The sequence below is a fragment of the Ascaphus truei genome, chromosome 20 (assembly GCF_040206685.1).
Source record: "Ascaphus truei isolate aAscTru1 chromosome 20, aAscTru1.hap1, whole genome shotgun sequence".
Taxonomy (NCBI): domain Eukaryota; kingdom Metazoa; phylum Chordata; class Amphibia; order Anura; family Ascaphidae; genus Ascaphus; species Ascaphus truei.
This window is the reverse complement of record NC_134502.1, coordinates 31,740,345-31,760,750: the sequence shown is the minus strand read 5'-3', so window position 1 is coordinate 31,760,750 and position 20,406 is coordinate 31,740,345. Positions and strand designations below refer to the sequence as shown.

At 44.0% G+C, this 20,406-nt stretch overlaps 1 protein-coding gene across 1 annotated transcript; it reads left to right on the top strand.

The window, feature by feature from the left end:
• Nucleotides 1–9,218: 9,218 nt before the first annotated feature.
• Nucleotides 9,219–19,290, top strand: LOC142470857 (vitelline membrane outer layer protein 1 homolog). The gene is made up of 3 exons (XM_075577656.1): nt 9,219–9,599; nt 17,680–17,792; nt 18,774–19,290. The coding sequence occupies exons 1-3, from the start codon at nt 9,432–9,434 to the stop codon at nt 19,153–19,155; spliced, it is 663 nt and encodes a 220-aa protein (XP_075433771.1). The 5' UTR covers nt 9,219–9,431; the 3' UTR covers nt 19,156–19,290.
• The last annotated feature ends 1,116 nt before the right edge of the window (nt 19,291–20,406 follow it).

The window sequence follows — 20,406 nt, the reverse complement described above, 5'->3', positions numbered from 1 at the left end:
TGTGTGTGTGTGTGTGTGTGTGTGTGTGTGTGTGTGTGTGTCTGTGTGTGTGTGTGTCTGTGTGTGTGTCTGTGTGTGTGTCTGTGTGTGTCTGTGTGTGTGTGTGTCTTTGTGTGTGTGTGTGTGTGTGTGTGTGTGTGTGTGTGTGTGTGTGTGTGTGTGTGTGTGTGTGTGTGTGTGTGTGTGTGTGTGTGTGTGTGTGTGTGTGTGTGTGTACAATAAACAAACAGAAGCCCAGAAAAAGCACTCAAGCGTATCCAAAAAGATGAAATGTATTATATCAACATCAAAAAGTAGTCACACAATTACATATAAAGTAGCTGAGGATAACCCCGAGTACCTGAACTGACTACCTGCAAGATGTTAATAATAAGATATAAGAAAGACAATCTGTCTACGGATGTACCCAATATGCCCTGCCAATAACTTGATCAGCTATTATATATAATGTGACAAAGCATCAAAAGGTATCAGGTGAAAATATATTTCACCTTACCTCTTATAAACACCGTCCGGTGTAAGTAGCGCTATAATGAACACAATACCCCCTAACAATGTGCACCTCAACATGTAATTGCAGAGGAAAAAAACCTAACTGAAGTTGTAATTGCTCATATAAGAAATGTGTAGGGGGTGTAACACAGAACGCAGTCTCTTGTGCAATAAGCCCTGTAATTAGGGATTGTAATTCATGCCGGTCCATTACTCTCCTCACGATATGGCTGAGATATATCAAAATACTTCCCAGAAGATTCCCCCCGTCCGAGGACTAGGCTTAGTAGCTGTCAGCAGCATGAATATGTTTGCACTGGTGCAGCCAACACTGAGAAAATAGCTGGGGGTCTCCTCTCTCTACTCACGGACACCGCTGATTGTAGAGCGATCTGAGACACACAGATCCTACTAGTCCCAGGGAGCAAAAACCAGGGAGTCAAACGGAGGGCAAAGAGAAAGCCTGTCCTGCGCTCTGGCAGTTAGCTCCAGCACCCGTAGGTGTCAAATGGGGTCACAAGGAATGGAGCAGGAGAGTGTGATGACGGACCTCAGGATAGGTCAGAGCTGGGAAGGGAAACCTTACCTATTAGAGCTCTCAGATCTGGGTCCCGCTCTCCTCTGAGCTCCAATGCCTGACGTGCAGCCTTCTGAAGATAGGACGTGGAAGAAAGGAGTTCCAGGCGCCACAGCCAGTGACAAACATCAAAGGTACTTCCGGGTTCGTAGAAAAAAAACTTTATTGAAGCCTTCACAAACACACGGCTACACCACGATTTCCCCCTCAACGCGTTTCACGCTATAGAACAGCGCTTCGTCTTGGAGTGGGGATACGTGGTCTTAGCCTGCACATTTAAAGTAAAAAAGCCCGCGAAAACGAACTAGCATATTAACCCATGATATACATAACTAATTAGCAATATCCAGCATACATCAAATATTGCTCATTTGACTCAATATATCTTCAGACATTAGTTCACATAATTATATTACGAAAAATGATAGATATGTTGTGTTGTAGTAAAGTATTATCAGGGATATATAAAAAGCAACCTTTGCAACATTTAACCCCAAAAAAATGACATTTTGGACTATATTAGGAAAAATATAATAAACTATAAGCACAGTTTATTAAAGTAACTGTATCAGCTATATCTCAGTGTCATATTCATATAGCACATAGAGAATAATTAAACTGATTCAAAATATATATATATATTTGTCCAAGAATAACAGGGGGACAGGGAAGGGGGGGGAGGGGGGGAAAAGTTGAAAAGGAAGGGAAGAAAAAGGGGAGAAAAAGGGGTGACCGCAAGAAAATACACAAAAACTGTAAATCATTAATAAAATAATCAATGATTTAATTTAATTTTGTAATATTGAGCAATAAAACAGAGTCGTATAATGTACAGATGTCAAAGGAAACAGCGCAGGTCCCACTCAACGTTCAGTCCATTGGGTCGCAGTGTTTTTAGCGTAAAGTTCCAGTGTGCTTCTCGCTGGTGCAAGAGTTTTATCCGATCGCCTCCCCGTGGGGGTAATGGGATATGTTCAAGTGCTATACACTGCAATGATCCCACTGAACCCAATGGACAGGTGTTGAAGTGTATTGATACTGGATGCAGCGTATCCTTATTCCATATCAGCCTTAAATGCTCTAGAATACGAATCTTAAGGAAAACAAAGCAGGCAGAAGCCTGAGTTAAGCAACGTAAGGCTTTGTGTTATCCTGTTATTTGTCTAACTAACCCTAGAAGACTGTGTCGTGAAGAGCCCAGACAGAAGTCAGCGCTACAAAAGAGGGGCGTTTGTCACAGTATATATGTGTATGTATGTATGTCTTTATTTATATAGCGCCATAAACGTACATAGCAATCATATAAATAACAAATAATACAGATAACACATAATGGGAATAAGCGCTTCGGACATAAAAGTAACATTTAGGAAGAGGAGTCCCTGCTCGGAGGAGCATACAATCTAATTTTTGCAGGGGGCCCAAACATTGTAGTTCTGTATTTGAGAGGAAGGAGGGGAGCTGAGAGTCATATTTACAGAATAGGATGTTATAAGGTGACTGAATACATAGATGAAAGTATAAGACGTAAGGTAATAAGTATGACACTCAGATAGAGGTACCAGTAGTGCAATATGCGGACACATGAAGGAGCTCTATATATGATAATACAGCTCAACCCCCTTATAACGCGATCCGCGACAACGCGAATCCGCCTATACCGCGATGTGTGGGTGGCTCCCAATTTTCGTACTTATGAATACTTTGCAACACGATTATTGGCGTCTTATATACTTTATTGTACAATGCATACAATTGTACATTATCTCTAACGCGATCCGCTTATAACTCGATGTGATTCTTTGGACCCCACAAGCACAGCGTTATAAGGGGGTTGAGCTGTAGTTAGAATTGTTCATTGGAACAAGACTTGTTATGGATTGAATAGAGTGATAGGGGAGCCCCTGCTGCTGCCTCATTAATAGTTGATATGAACGGTGAACGGTGCTTAGGGTAAACAATGAATAGGTAGAGAGGATAGCGAAGAACCCAGTGTAGCACTCGAGTTCACCCTCTGGTGATTAGTGTATAATTTAAAATAAACTTTATTGATTCAACACATATATAAAATAATGGGTATTAAAATGACGTACTAGAGGTAATGGGATCAAAATACTGACAGCCATAGGACTCGCAATCAATATAATAGGTGTCTCCTGTTGTGTATTGATATCACACAGGAAACACAAACCTTATATAAAACCTCAGTGAGGGTAAGGTAGGGTTAATTTGACAATGTACTGTATCATCAGATCACAATAGGCGGTGTGCATAAACCATAAGTGGTAATGGTGTGACTGGTGATAACTGGTGTACTGAAACAAATATATTGTGCACCAGTAGGTATCAATATGCAGTCTGGTAAACCGGGTGGTCCGCTTTATTGGCACTTTCAATCGAGAATGGCCCAAGGCACGAGCCATCCTGAGGAGACACTGGCACATCCTGAGAGCAGACGATATGCTAAAGGGGGTCACGAAAGACTTTCCATCTATGACCAGTAGACGGGCAAAGAATTTGCTCGATCTACTGGTACATAGTCATTATGTGGAAGAGACACCTAGGACTTGGCTTCCCCCTAAACCTACCGGATCATACACTTGCCAGAGATGCAAGGCATGTCAGTATATGGCCACCACCAAACAATTTGGTAACTGGGATGACACCAAACGGTACCCAATACGCAGCTTTATCAACTGCCTGAGTATTGGGGTCATATATCAGGGTAAGTGTGTATGCGGGAAGGTATATGTTGGAAAAACTAGCAGATGTCTGAAACTAAGGGTGCTGGAACATATCAGCACCATCAGGAATAAGGCTGATAAACCACTGTCGAGGCACGTGAATCTATGTCACGACGGCGATCTCAAGGCGGTCTCTTTCTGTGGGATTGAACACCCCCTGCGAGGACAGAGAAAAGGAGATTGGGACAGGGTACTACCCCAAAAAGAGTCCAGATGGATTTACACACTTGGAACTCTTTCCCCGAGAGGACTCAATGAGGGATGCCTGTACACTCCTTTTCTGTAACAGCTACTATGTAGGGCGCCTGTCAAGCTCACCATATACACTGTCATCTATGTGTGTAATAATAGAAGCATTTTAATTTCTGCCGTGCCTATATCAGGTCTCTCCAGATCCTGATTATCAATTAATTAAAATTATTGAACAATCCTTTTAGGGCATCTCTGGACCCAAGCACCCCTGAATATCAATAATGAACTAAGTTGATTACATCATTTGTACATCACCCTTGCAGCCCAAACAGAGTGTTATTATACCTCTACTTGTGTGAAAGCCTGACTTATATATAACTACAACACTAGGAATAACTCTGAGTCAGACAGATAGATTTTTATTGTGCCAGCTCTGCAGTCACACACTATGGTATACTTACTGCTATTCTGCTGCAGCTCCATGCAATGCCAGGCACATCAAGGGTTAAATAGTGACGTCACCTATCTGGAGGCTCCCTATATATACCTGCTCACCTGCAGGGTACCCTTAGTAACTATCACTGTTTCGCCTTGAGAAAGCCCCTCGCGAAACGCGCGCGTCGGCTCTGGTTCCACACGTGCACGCGCAGGGCTGTAATTACTTCCGCATTTATGCCTCCGATCGCGGGTTAATGCGGTGTCCTGCCCGCGCTGTTACATAGGCTATTGGTGCCCCGATGGACACCTAAAGCCTCCTATTTATGCTACAGGATTAGGGTTATTGCTCTACTCAGTACTTTTTCGGTCTGGTTAAGATATGTGCTGTTATAAACTGCTATTAAGCTATATCACCACTGCACACAGCCTCCACTTCCCCACATGCAGTGATTATCAGTGTGTATAGCTGGCCATATCAGAGTGCCCACCAATTCACTCTATGCACATTATCTATTAGTATTAATGGTGACATGTTGCAGAGGTCACTATAGGGTATCATACGCCTATCCTGTGAACCCCTGGGGGTTACCTACTGCTGCGGCCAAGTTTATTCGAGCATTTGCCCGTTCTTGGCCGCAGCAGTAGCCTGGCGCGCGCCCGAGAGTGACGGGCGCGCGCCGAAGCAGCGGAAGAGCGCCCTCCGATCGGGGCGCTCTCCCTACCGCTGCCGGGTCCGCCGGGTCCCCCGGAACCCCCTGCCGCTGTCCCGCGATCGCGGGACACCAGGGCTCCCTCGGGGAGCCCCTGGACGCGCGTGCAGGGGGCGCACGCTCCCGAAGACGCGTGACCGCGCGTCTATGACGCGCGGCACGCCGAGGGGCGGCCAATAGCAAGCCGGGAAATCTCCCGGCTTGCGGTACCGGCCACACTTTAATAAAGTGTGTCAGTAGTGTATGACCAGCTCCACACAACACTGCGTGTACATATATAACACATGTAGGAAGGTTTACCAGACTGCATATTGATACCTACTGGTGCACAATATATTTGTTTCAGTACACCAGTTATCACCAGTCACACCATTACCACTTATGGTTTATGCACACCGCCTATTGTGATCTGATGATACAGTACATTGTCAAATTAACCCTACCTTACCCTCACTGAGGTTTTATATAAGGATTGTGTTTCCTGTGTGATATCAATACACAACAGGAGACACCTATTATATTGATTGCGAGTCCTATGGCTGTCAGTATTTTGATCCCATTACCTCTAGTACGTCATTTTAATACCCATTATTTTATATATGTGTTGAATCAATAAAGTTTATTTTAAATCATACACTAATCACCAGAGGGTGAACTCGAGTGCTACACTGGGTTCTTCTCTATCCTATGTGCAAAAAAGCCCGGGCGCTACCCTAATAGGATAATCTAAGGGGTGGTGGGATTCTAAAAATAGAACAATACGACCTTAAATAGTGATTAAGGGTCCCCTCTCCTTCCGACACTCTTCCTGTTGCTCGAAACCCCAAATAGGACCTATCCAGAGTCCTTGAGGTACAAAAAAATGGAGCCTGAGGAAGCCCAAGAAGGGCGAAACGCGTTGCTACGATCCCTGAGTACTTTTGTCTAACTTGAGCCACCGTCAGAAGCAGGAAGCAGGAGCACAGCACACCATCCGGACGCGGAGAGCTAGCTGCGCACTTGAGTATCCGGCACGAACTTTCTCTGATGTTTTGGCTCTTTTAATCTTATCCAACTCTTAGCCGCTTTGGACTAAGTGTTATTAATTGTTTTTTAGTTGTTTTTTGAGACGTTTTCCTGCTGGTGTTTAATAAAGATCAGGACTTTTTCACCCTTTCAACTTTGTGCACCATTGTGTGGCTCAGGGAACATTTGAGTGATTGCAACACTCAGCTGAAGGTTTTTGGTACTTGGAACACCACGGAGGGGAAAAGATACCTATCATAGCCCTTACTCACATATGGCCATGTGAGTTTTATTACCTTACTCACACATCTACTCACCTCCTGTCCTTTCACCCCCCTCTTTTTCCCTATTTTATAGTGTGGAAATTAGGAAGGGCGCTTTGACAGCCCTGGAGTGAGGTGTAATAAAAGATACCTCCCCCCAGAGACCACTCACGCTTGCCCGTGAGTGTACGCAGTATATCTCTGCGCTTTTTGATTCAAATACAACCGTCTATGTCATAAGTATATTCTGCTTTATCCCTGACGTGTTTGTCTTTATCTCATTTTCACTCCGAGGACGACATTACAAGCTATCCCTACAGAGAAGACCAGAAAAGTTCCACTTCAGACCAGCGGAGAAGTCAAGTACAAGTGGAAGAAAAACAGAAGATACAACAGCAAGAGTAAAGATACCTTGATGTGAAAGCATTTACACAAGGCCGTGTAAGTGTTTATGTTATTTTACATTTTATTTCACATCACAGTTATTAACCCCCATATCATAGATATATTTGTTTTAGTTCCTCAACCTGTGCTCCCCCTTTTTTGTTCGTTTTCTTCTCTATCCTCTCTACCTTGTTATGGATTGAACCCACATGTTCAAGAATCCGGCGTCTAAGTTGGAGCCGGTCCTTGCCCAACTATATGACCCCACATCCACAGGTAACCAGATAAATGCCCCCCCATGGTCTGGCAGATGATAAAATGCCGACTCATATTCCTTGGTGTTATTCCAGTTGTTAATACCATACTCAGATTAAACTTCCCAGAGACACATGTGGTTTACTCTGTCAAATTCCTCAGTTTGATCTAAGCATAACAGGGAAAAGGGAGACCAAAAAGCGCACCAGCACAAACGGAGCAGGAAGAACCCAGGACAAAAAAATGATTAAAAGGGCACTTTAATGTGGCAAAAGACCCATCCTATTTTCCATATTGATCTAAGCATAAAACATATTTCTCTAATTTATGAGCTTTCCAAACCTGGAAAATCTCTCTTACGTGTATAACTACGTTTGTGATATTACGCCCTTTAATGCCACAATACTGAGCCTTGCAGATTAGGTCCCAGATACTGTACCTCTCTCAATCTATTAAACACAATTCTTGCTAAGATTTTCCTCTCTATGTTCAATAAAGAAATTGGTCTCTAGTTCTTTCTATCGGCTGGATCATTCTTTTTATGTAACAGAACCAGAGGAGACTTGCACATGGACCCGGACATCTTACCTTCCTGTAACATTATGTTACAGACTTTAGTCAAATCAGGAACTAACACATCACTAAACAATTAAACAAATTCTGCTGTTGAGCCGTTTGCCCCAGGGGTTTTATTCTTCTGTAACCCCTTTATTACATCCCTGACCTCACTATCTAGTACTTCCATTGTCAGGTTGGGTTCTTCTACCTTCGTTAATTTAGGAATAATGAATGTATTAACATAACTATCCATCTCCTTTTTCTCCCTATAGCTGACCTTAAATAAATCTGCATAGAAATTACTGACTATATCCAACATTTCCTTACTCTCTGTTCTATAATTACCACCAGAGTTACAAAGCCCATAGAATAGTTTTTTTCCCACAACAGCTGAGAAAGGGATCTGGTGAAATAAAAGATTTCCGTGAGGAAGGGATCTGGTGAAATAAAAGTTTTTCGTGAGAAAGGGATCTGGTGAAATATAAGATTTCCGTGAGGAAGGGATCTGGTTAAATATAAGATTTCCGTGAGGAAGGGATCTAGTGAAATATAAGATTTCGGTGAGGAAGGGATCTGGTGAAATATAAGATAAGGGAGAAGGAGACAGGGAGACAGAGATAGGGAGACAGGGAGACAGGGAGACAGGGAGACAGGGAGACAGGGAGACAGGGAGACAGGGAGACAGGGAGACAGGGAGACAGGGAGACAGGGAGACAGGTAAAGGGAGAGGGAGACAGGGAGACAGGGAGACAGGGAGAGGGAGACAGGGAGAGGGAGACAGGGAGACAGGGAGACAGGTAAAGGGAGAGGGAGACAGGGAGACAGGGAGAGGGAGACAGGGAGAGGGAGACAGGGAGAGGGAGACAGGGAGAGGAGACAGGTAGAGGGAGACAGGGAGAGTGAGACAGGGAGAGGGAGACAGGGAGAGGAAGACAGGGTGAGGGAGACAGGGAGACAGAGACAGGGAGACAGAGACAGGGAGACAGAGACAGGGAGAGGGAGACAGGGAGAGGGAGACAGGGAGAGGGAGACAGGTAGAGGGAGACAGGGAGAGGGAGACAGGGAGAGGGAGACATAGACAGGGAGATGGAGACAGAAACAGGGAGAGGGAGACAGGGAGAGGGAGACAGAGACAGGGAGACAGAGACAGGGAGAGGGAGACGGAGACAGAGACAGGGGGGAAATGAAACAGCACAACATGTGCTGCTTGTGCTAGTCGCCAGTGGGCAAAATCGGTTCGCCCCTGGCGAATGGATTTGTCGACCACTATATATATATATACTGTATAATATATATATTCAGCACTCAATAGGTTAAGATGTTTGAAAAAAAAATTCTCATAAGGAATCTTGTGGTCAGTGTGAAACTAATAGTATACATTGTTATTGGTATCAGGGGCAACCTGAAACCAAGGAGTATGATGCCCATTTTAGTGATAAGACTTGTTTTTGTACGTTCCTAATGTTCCTGAGATAAGGTACGTGATGGTAACAACAGAAAAACAAGTACAGTATGTAAACAAGTACATCATTTAGTTGGCAAAAGCGAGTTCGCTGAGACAGTGATGTATATCTCTTTGATCTAAGGGTATAAAACATAGCTGTCGCAGGATACGCCACTGCCTTCTCAGATACTCGCCACCTTGAATAGAAGTATTTTGTATGTTGTATCCTTGCCGAATCGCTGAGCTGATTGAAGAAATAAAGATTGCTGATTTGAACTGCAAACCTGATTCCCGATTATTACATTGCCAAAGTTTTTCTCACCGTTGACATCTCTTGACATCTCCAGTTGAGTTCCTCAAGACCCCACCATGATGTTCCAGGCGGTCTCATTCCTCCTCCTCCTCCTCCCTCTCTTCTCAGTCGGACACGGGACCTATGAAATTGTCATCGGTGTCTCCAACGGAGGTGAATGGGGGGAATGGGGGCCATTTGAGTCTTGTCCTGATGGTTCCCGTGCCAGAGGATTCTCTCTCAAGGTGAGATAAATACATATAATAATATTATTTCTTGCATGGCAATGTATGTGCTTCTGTATATGGGATTGTGATGGCACAATATTTAAATTGCCCCGCAGAACTTACAATCTAATTTTGCAGGTTGTCACGGTAGACTCCTGTGGCGGGTAGGATCTCGGTGGCCGGAACAGCAGGAGAGTAGTAGGGGTCACAGTCAGAGGTCCGAGGCAGGTGGCAGATAGCGCAGTCAGGTAACAAGCAGAGGTCGGCAACGAGGAGACTGGAACAGGACAGGGGAGCAGGGACAGGTCTGGGAGCAGGGACTGAGAACAGGGAGCAGGGACTGAGACCAGGGAACAAACAGGGACAAGCCAGATTACCAGCAAGGGCCTTTACTGCGAACAGAATCAATTACAGGTACAGGAACAGATCAGGATCAAAGACAGGCATGTGAATAGGAGTCTGACATTAAACAAAGGCAAGGGAAGAACTGGAAGGGAGGTTTATATAGCCAGGCTGAGAGGTAGAGCACAGGTGCAGAGGTGTCAGGTATCAGGTTCCGGAATGTTCCTCAGTTTAGCAGAAGCAATCCCGGTGGACAAGTATAGGTACTGCAGGCTAGAGCAAGACATTGAGAGTGGTAGCAGTCCCGTGGCCAAGCATGGGTACAGCAGGCTAGAGAATATGACACAGGTGTGAAAGCATAGAAATAAAATCAATGAGTCAAGGGTTCAAAGTAACAACGTGAGTTTATCTGTACCAAGGCACAATTGGGAGAAAAGAATTAAAAAAAGAACTCAAGCCTCTGAAAACATATTGCTTGGTATCACATTTTTATACATTTCAAAATGAGTAATACGCCCTTTAAGGGGGCTGGCTTAGAGATAAAAACTATATGATGACTTATACAAAAATACCTATTGATATCTAAATATGCTGCATACGCTATATTCTTATCCTATAATTTACCATAATGTGGGCCTTTTGACCTTGTGACATATAGGAGTTACTGTGTTCAGCCCTGTGTGTCCTGTAACTGTCAGATAACAGAACCTAAGTTCAGCAGAAATATCTAAGACAGGAAAAATATCTTACGATTGCACTTTCAATTCTTGCATGACTTGTAGGAATTACACAAGCGCTATAGTTACATCTAGGAGCGATACTTTTCAGAATCACACATTACAGTTCATACACAAATAAACAGATAAGCATTCATACAAGCAAACACTCAGAAAATGGTGGTTAGGCCAAAATGGAGGTGATGATAGCCACACACATTATCTCAATCTCCACACAGGTACAGTCAAATATTTTAACTTATGCCAGGACTACTTCAGAGGCCAGCTAATTACTGGAAAAATCTACTTTATAACTGTGATTTATACTTTTTACTCTCTGTATTTAGAAGTAGTCGATACTCCCTTTCATTGTCCATATTAGACACTATGGGGGCTGTGCACAAAGCTGTGATACAGTAAGTGTTTTTAAGTGAGATAAACGCCTTTATGGCGCAATTTATGGCGCAACTGTTTTATCAATGTTGGTGTTTTGGTGATTAAAAGCCTTTTTTTGTTTCAAAGTTTTTTATTAGGCATTTATAACATTTACAGCTTTTTGAATATTTGTCAACATTTTGGCCTAATACAATTTTTCTGGTTTTTGTCTGAGGTGGGGGAGAAAGTCCCAACATTCCCCTGACCTTCAGAGGTCTGTCGGGGAAGTGCGGGTTAAGAAACAGAAAAGGGGAGAGAGAGTGATAGAGAGGGGGGGGGGGTAGGGGGTGAGGGGGGGTTGAGATAGGGGAGGGGGGGGATTGGCTCCCTGTTCTTGGCTGCCTTAATTTGGATCTTTGTTTATTATTACTATGGGGCATTTTGGCGTTGGGGGAGCATATACGTTAGCCATGAGTCCCAGGTATTGTTGAAAGAGGTGGTGGACCTTTTCAGGAAGGCTGATAGTCTTTCCATGTCCATCACCTCTTGCACCCTTTTTTTGACTGTCTGTTTGGAGGGGGGAGACACCTTCTTCCAGGCGGCTGCCACCGCACACCTAGCCGCTGTCAGGATAAAGGAGACTAATTTGCCTGTTGGTCGATCCAGCACTTCTATGGGTCTGGCCAGCAGGTAGGTCAGCGGGTCAATGGGTATTGTGAGGTCTGTGACCTCTTTTATTAATTTTTGTATAGTTTCCCAGTACTTCTGTATTTCCGGACAGGTCCACCAGATGTGGGCCATGTCCCCCTTTTGACCGCAGCCTCTCCAGCATAGATCGGAAGCCAGAGGGTAGATTTGATTTATTCGAACTGGGGTAAGATACCAGCGGAACAGTATTTTGTATATGTTTTCTTTGATTGTGGTACATATGGAAGTTCCTGAGGCATTTTCCCAAATACTTTCCCAGTCCTCTCGGTCTATATCTATTTCCAATTCTGCTGCCCAATGCAGCATATAGTCATGCGTGGGGGGATCCATAGCTATCTCCATTTCTGAGCAAATTTGTGATATAAGACCTTTCTTATGGGCAGTCTCACGGCAGAGCTGCTCGAAGCTAGTGAGAGGAGGAAATTCCAACGTTGGGGTTAAAGTTTGAATGAAATGCCGAATTTGTAGGTATTTGAACACATTCAGCCCTACTATTTCATATTTAGATCGTAGGTTTTGGAAGCTCAGGAACTTCCCGAAGCTCAAGAGGTCGGCAATCGCATTGATATTTTTGGCTTTGAATTCGTCGAATTGTCCGGGCTCACATCCAGGTGGGAATTTCGGGTTTTGTGAATTGGTGTAAGTTGAGAGTGAGATGTTGTGAGCTTAAATTTGAATTTGCATTTCGTCCAGGTCTCCCATGTGTGTCTCATCGGGCCTAATTTGAATTTGTTATTCTGCATGTCCTCCTTGCTTAGGGACCAAAGGCAAGCCGGCAGCGAAAGCGTCCCGGCATATTGAGTTTCTATGTCTAGCCAGCAAAATTGGTTTGGGTTGGCATTCCAGACTACTACCTGTCTCAGTTGTGTAGCCAGGTAGTATCTTGTGATGTCTGGAACTCCCATTCCTCCTCTCCCCCTTGAGGCCAAGAGAACTGTTCTAGAGACTCTTGGTTTTTTTCCTTGCCAAATAAAGTGGAAGATTAGTTTTTGGATGTTTTTCAATTCTGAGCCAGGGATGTGGACCGGGAGAGTCTGGAAGTAGTAAAGTAATCTAGGGAGTATATTCATTTTAACCGAGATCATTCTCCCGATCCATGATATCTGATATTCTCCCCATTTTTCTAGATCTTGTTTGATTTTTTGGAACAGGGTCGGATAGTTATGTTGGTATAAAGATTGGTAGGTCCTCGATATCTTAACTCCCAAGTATTTGATACAAGAGGAGCTCCAACGATAATTAAAGTTTAGTTTGAGGAGATTCACCTCTGGCTCTGGCAGGCTTAGGTTCAAGGCTTCTGATTTATCACTATTTATTTTATATCCTGAGATTTTCCCGAAATCCCGGAGTTCTTTTTGAATTTTGGGTAGGGAGATCTGGGGTTTTGATAGGGTTAGAATGACATCGTCTGCGAATAGGGATATTTTATGCTGCCTTTGACCGATTTCTATTCCTTGGATGTCAGTATTGAGCCGAATTGCCGATGCTAGTGGTTCGATCGTTAGCGTAAAGAGGAGAGGAGATAAAGGGCATCCCTGTCGAGTTCCATTTGTGATCTCGAATCTCTGGATATTGCCCCCTGGTAATTTTACTGTAGCTGACGGGTTTTGATATAGTCTACGGACCCCCTCTAAGTATGCGTCTTTAAAGCCAAATTTGCGCATAGTCTGGTCCAGGAATTGCCAGTTTATTCTATCGAACGCCTTCTCTGCGTCTAGGCTTAACAGGAGTGCTTTGGTGCCTGTGAGGTGAACATGGTCAATAATATTAATTATCTTCCGGGTATTGTCTGAGGCTTGCCTGCCCGCGACAAATCCTACCTGGTCAATGTTGATTAATCTCGGTAAGATGGGGTTTAATCGGTTTGCTAGTATTTTGCTATATAATTTGAGATCACTGTTGAGGAGGGAGATTGGACGGTAGCTTCCACACTGCATCGGGTCTCTGCCATCTTTGTGTATAATAGCTAAGTTAGCCAGAGACATTGTTGGCGGGATTTGGTTCCCTTCCATGAAATAATTAAATGTTTTCAGGAGATGCGTGGATAGAGTAGGCAAGAATCTCTTATAATAGACATTGGTGAAACCGTCAGGACCAGGAGACTTAGTGATTTTTAAAGATTTGACCGCCTCTTCCAGTTCCTCTTTTGAGATCTCAGCGTTGAGGACTGTGTTTTCCTCCTCCGTTAATGTGGGGAGATGGCATTTGTTTAAATATTGCGTTATCAATTCTGATGCTTTTGGTTCAGGTCGGCCGTTTTTAGATCTTAAATTATATAGTTCTGTATAGTATTTTGTGAATTCCATAGCAATTTTGCTGTCACTATATTGTATCTCGCCAGATCTACTCTTGATCGCTGTTATTTGGGATCTTTTTTGTACCCCTCTCAATTTACTGGCCAGGAGTCTGTCGGCCTTGTTACCCTTGTCATAGTATTGTTGATTGGTCCATTTTAGGGCCTTTTCAACATCCTCCAGCTGGGTTTGTCTAAGTTTTGTTCTGGCTGTTAACAATGTTTTGTATATTTTTTTGGAGGGGTTAGCTTTGTGGGCTTGTTCTATTGTTTTTATGCTATCTGTGAGCTCTTTGGTTAGTTTTTGGCGGGCTTTTTTCCTGTGGGATGCGATGGAGATAATTTTTCCTCTGATGTCTGCCTTATGGGCTTCCCACAGGATTGCTGGAGAGGAGACTGTTCCTTCGTTGAAGTAGAAATAGTCCTTAAGTGAGGATCTAATCTCTCTTTCTATCGCAGGATGGATTAAAAGCCTTTTAAGCGCAATACTGCTGTTTTATCACTACTTTGTGAATCGCGCTGCACGCAATTTTGCACCATAAGGCATTTATCTCACTTAAAAGCCCTTACAGTTTCACTGCTTTGTGTATAGCCCCCCTGTGTGTTTACATGATACCGGAAAGCAGACACGCTGGGGGCTGTGCGCTAAGCAGCGAGCTTTTGCGCCCGATTGGGAAATTTTGACTCGCCCAATACAAAGTGAAGCGAAACGCGGGATTCACGGTGAAGTGAAACGCATTTTGGTCTGTGCGGCCAAAAATATGTCCGATTGTGCGATCTGATTTTTCCCCCTGCTATCGTGCATAACTTCTACAGCTTTTATGTATTTTAAATGTATTTTGCTTATTTGTTTTGAAATGTTTTGCCTATTTATTTTTTATTTATAGGATGGCATTTTTAGCGGTGTTTTAAATGGTTTATTTCAGGGGGGATTGCTCTTTGCTTTTTAATAGTGGCTTCTTTTTGGTATTTTGATTTTGTCTGATGGTGGTTACTTTGAGCTTTCAGTTATTTAGTGATGTGTTTTGTTTGGTGTTTGCTTTTTAATAGTGGTTCATTTCTGCTGTTTTGAATTTGAATGATTGTGTTTATTTGGAGATTTATTTTATTCTTTCATGGTTTTGTTTTGGTGTTTTAATTGTTAATTCTGGTATTTATTTTCGATTGGATTAATTGCTTTGTGGTAGTTTTGTTCTGCTTACTTCTTTATTGTTTTTATTTTCTGATTGTTTTGATGGCATTGCATCTTGTTTGTGATTGTTTTTTTTTTTAAGTTGACCATTGACTGGCATAGTGTTAAATGATGCCCATATTATATGGGCATGATGTACCCACTGTGCCATTCAATTGTTTTATTGGCAGTTGCTATGCATTGAGTTAGCCATTGTTTATTTAAAAGTATTGTTTTGGGGGGGCACACAATTGGTACTGCAGGCCATTGGGGACCCCTGGACACCCGCGGGGAACACCCGGTGACATCCGCCGGCCTGTTGTATTAACGGTGTGCTGAAAAAAGGTACACAATGCTTTTCTCACTGTCTCCGTTTTGTTTGCGTCAGCCTTCAGCTGGTGCAAAAATATGGCGCGCTTTTACAGTACGATTCACATATCGCTGCTTAGTAAATCGCGCTGACTGGCAGAAAACGGCGCGTTTGCTGTTTTTTGCCTGATCAGACGTAATTTTAATGCCTTTTACGGACGATAAAGCGCTGTTATCACTGCTTAGTGAATCGCGCCGCAGGCAGTATCAGACTTAAAAGGCATTTATCGGACTTAAAAGCAGTTATCACTGCTTAGTGCATAGTCCCCTATAAATAGGAAATATTACAATTCCCTTTAAATCCCTTATTGCTATTCACTTTTTAACCTCACTTTTCTATCCCTCGCCCCTTTTCCCTATGAGAAATCTCCTTACATTCCCTAATATAAATCCTTTTATTCTCCCTATCAATAATTGCCATTGTTTTACCTATATAGATAATCCCCCGTACTATCCCCCTTATAGAAATCCTTTTTATTCTCACCCAATTAGAAATTTCACTTATTCACCCCAATCATAACCCCCCTTATTCCCTCTATTAAGCATTTCACTTATTCTACCCTATAAGAAATCCTCCCCACTATGTTATATCCCCTTTATACGTCCCCCTATTAGATATCTCCCATACACCCCCCATTAGAATCCCCCTTACTCCCCCTATTAGAATCCCCCTCACTCCCCTATTAGAATCCCCCTTACTCCCCCTATTAGAACCCCCTTACTCCCCTTAGTAGAATCCCCATAACTCCTCTATTAGAATCCCCCTTACTCCCCCTATTAGAATCCCCCTTACTCCCCCTATTAGAACACCCCTTACTCCCCCTATTATAATCCCCCTAACTCCCCCTATTAGAATCCCCCTTACTCCCCCTATTAGAATCCCCCTTGCCCACCCTAATAGAATCCCCCTTACTCCCCCTATTAGAATCCCCCTTACTCCCCCTATTAGAACACCCCTTACTCCCCCTATTATAATCCCCCTAACTCCCCCTATTAGAATCCCCCTTACTCCCCCTATTAGAATCCCCCTTGCCCACCCTAATAGAATCCCCCTTACTCCCCCTATTAGAATCCCCCTTACTCCCCCTATTAGAACACCCCTTACTCCCCCTATTAGATTCCCCCATACTCCCCCTATTAGATATCCCCCTTACTCCCCCTATTAGAATCCCCCTTACTCCCCCTATTAGAATCCCAGTTACTCCCCCTGTTAGAAATCCCCTTTGCTTTCCCATTATCCTCTAAATCCCAAACCTCACTATAACACCCCCCAGTTGGTCCGAGTTTCTGGCCCAGATATGGGGGGCCGATCTCTCAATTATTGACATCCGATGCCCCATACCAGGGCCTGTAACTCGGGAAGAAGGGGGGGGGGTCCCTGAGTCAGAAATCAAAGCAGTCTATGAATTGCCCCATAACTCCGTTCTGCCCCCACTGCTGCCTTCTTACCCCATTTAGGTCTGTTCCCTAATGAGAAGTGTTACCTGTAACCCCATAAAGTGCCCCCTCGTTCTTATATCCCACAATTAGGATTAATCTGAGAAGCAACATAGGTAAATTATATGGTCAGGTCAGTGACGTGTTTAATGGGTTAAAGGGTCAGTCCCACATAAGGGCAAAGTGACCTAATGACAAGAACGTGTTTAATGGGTTAAAGGGTCAGTCCCACATAGGGGCAAAGTGACCTAATGACAGGGATGTGTTTAATGGGTTAAAGGGTCAGTTCCACGTAGGGGCAAAGTGACCTAATGACAAGAACGTGTTTAATGGGTTAAAGGGTCAGTCCCACATAGGGGCAAAGTGACCTAATGACAGGGACATGTTTAATGGGTTAAAGGGTCAGTCCCACGTAGGGGCAAAGTGACCTAATGACAGGGACGTGTTTAATGGGTTAAAGGGTCAGTCCCACATAGGGGCAAAGTGAACTAATGACAGGGACGTGTTTAATGGGTTAAAGGGTCAGTTCCATATAGGAGCAAAGTGACCTAATGACAGGGACGTGTTTAATGGGTTAAAGGGTCAGTTCCATATAGGAGAAAAGTGATCTAATGACAGGGACGTGTTTAGGGGTTATGATTAGTTATATAAGAAATTGATACATTGAAACTGATCTTCCTGATACAGTTGGTAGAGACGCATGGGGACGGTGATGATACGGCTCTGACCGCGATCCGACTGTACTGCGTTATCGAAATCAACGATCAGAATGCAACTTTAATCCAGTCAACTGAAGGAAGGTGAGAAAGGCACAGAACATTCACAGCCTCAAAGGTCTCTTCTTCACTTGTACAGAGCTTTCCAATCCTCACAGGTCTCTTCTTCACAGGTACAGAGCTTTCCTAACCTCACTGGTCTCTTCTTCACATGTGCAGAGTTTCCCAACCCTCACAGATCTCTTCTTCACTTGTACAGAGCTTTCCAACCCTCACAGGTCTCTTCTTCACATGTGCAGATCTTTTCAAAACCTCACCGGTCTCTTCTTCACATGTGCAGAGCTTTCCCAAACCTCACAGGTCTCTTCTTCACATGTACAGAGCTTTTCAAACTTCACAGGTCTCTTTTTCACATGTGCAAAGCTTTCCCAAACCTCACAGGTCTCTTCTTCACATGTACAGAGCTTTCCAATTCTCACAGGTCTCTTTTTCACATGTACCGAGCTTTCTCAAACCTCATGGGTCTCTTCTTCACATGTTCAGAGCTTTCCTAAACCTCACGGGTCTCTTCTTCACATGTTCAGAGCTTTCCTTAACCTCACAGATCTCTTCTTCACATGTACAGTGCTTGCCAAACCTCACAGGTTTCCTCTTCACATGTACAGAGCTTGCCAAACATATATTAGGATGAGGGGATGTTGGGGGGTATAGATAGGGGTGTAAAATGGAGCAAAAAGGGCAGCAAAATGTTGGGGTGTATAGGGAGGGAAATTTAAGGCATCTGGAAGGATAGCGGGTGTCCAGGTATATAGAGAGGGGTATCACTAGGAGATTAAGGGAGGAGGTCACACCACTTATAGATTTAAAATCTCTTTTACTCTCACCCTATTAGAAATCCCCTTTACTCTCCAGAAGGACGTAGGACAGGGGCGATGCCACTATATAGATAATTGGTCAGACCTCCCTAAAGTTCTGTGCCCTGTCCTACAGGTCAGGTCTCCTCTGCAAAAGGACCTATGAAGCTTTCTCTTCCCCACTTACCATGTTCTCATTCTTCTCTCTCAGGTGGGGCTCATGGACCTCCCCTATATGGTGTCTACACGGCAACCTCATTGCTTTCTCCTTGAAAGTAGAGCACCATCTCGGGCGCGGTGACCAAAGTGACGTTGCCACCGCCAACATCCAGTTTAAGTGCTCAGACAAACGGAACAACCTTTCTTTTTTGCCTTTAGTGGGGTCAGACGAAGAGTGGAGCCAGCCCTGCAGATACGGGATCTGTGGCATCTGCACCAAGGTGGGGCCACCACATGGACACGGAAAAGACACGCTCCTCAGTGATGTCCAGTTCACATGCTGTGCCAAGAGTCTTCTCCCTTCTCAGCTTCCCAATGAAGGTCCTCCAGTTGGTCAACATTCAATTGGGAAGGTCTTGGGAGGGAAGAGTTGAGGGGGTTTAAGTCTGTGACATCTCTAAAAATATCTAGTGGAGTTGGTTTGAGATGCAGGTCTTTTAGGTCCCAAAGTAGTGGGACATTTGTACTGTTCAATTTGAAATTGCAAAATAAACTTGATTTTTCATGTACTGTATTTGCCTGGCTATAGGGCGACCCTGAATACAAGTTGACCCCCTCATTTCAGTAGTAGCAGGAGAGAGATACGTTTACAAATACTCTGCATCTCTCGCTCTTTGTCTGTCTCTGTGCCTCTGTCTGTGTCTCAGTCTCTCTGTCTCTCTGTCTGTCTCTGTGCCTCTGTCTGTTTCTCTTTTGCTCTTTCTCTCTCTGTGTCTCTATGTCTGTTTCTGTGTCTCTATATCTTTCTCTGTGTTTCTCAGTCTGTCTCTGTGTCTCTCTGTCTGTCTCTGTCTCTCTGTCTATTTATGTGTCTCTCTCTGTGCCTCTGTCTGTGTCTCTGTGGTCTCTCGTTCTCGATCTGTCTCTCTCGGTTTGAGCTACCTGCCACAAGCAACATGGCCGCTTCAGGCCCCAAGGTGGAGCTTTCTCCGTTTTACCCTACTCACGGACACCGCTGATTGTAGAGCAATCGGAGACACACGGATCCTACTAGTCCAAGGGAGCAAAAACCAGGGAGTCAAACAGAGGGCAAAGAGAAAGCCTGTCCTGCGTTCTGGCAGTTTAGTTCCAGCACCCGTAGGTGTCAAATGGGGTCACAAGGAATGGAGCAGGAGAGTGTGATGACGGACCTCAAGATAGGTCAGAGCTGGGAAGGGAAACCTTACCTATTAGAGCTCTCAGACCTGTGTCCCGCTCTCCTCTGAGCTCCAATGCCTGACGTGCAGCCTTCTGAAGATAGGACGTGGAAGGAATGAGTTCCAGGCGCCACAGCCAGTGACAAACATCAAAGGTACTTCCGGGTTTGTAGAAAAAAAAACTTTATTGAAGCCTTCACAAACACACGGCTACACCACGATCTCACCTCAACGCGTTTCACGCTATAGAACAGCGCTTCGTCTTGGAGTGGGGAGACGTGGTCTGAGCCTGCACATTTAAAGTAAAAAAGCCCGCGAAAACGAACTAGCATATTAACCCATGATATACATGACTAATTATCAATATCCAGCATACATCAAATATTGCTCATTTGACTCAATATATCTTCAGACATTTGTTCACACATAATTATATTACTAAAAATGCCAGATATGCAGTGTTGTAGTAAAGTATTATCAGGGATATAT

Bases quoted from the DNA above. Each gene is read 5' to 3' on its own strand.
- LOC142470857 (XM_075577656.1), top strand. From the start codon at position 9,432: ATGATGTTCCAGGCGGTCTCATTCCTCCTCCTCCTCCTCCCTCTCTTC. The intron at 9,600-17,679 runs GTGAGATAAATA...TTCCTGATACAG, and splicing joins CCAGAGGATTCTCTCTCAAG to TTGGTAGAGACGCATGGGGA. The intron at 17,793-18,773 runs GTGAGAAAGGCA...CTTCTCTCTCAG, and splicing joins ATCCAGTCAACTGAAGGAAG to GTGGGGCTCATGGACCTCCC.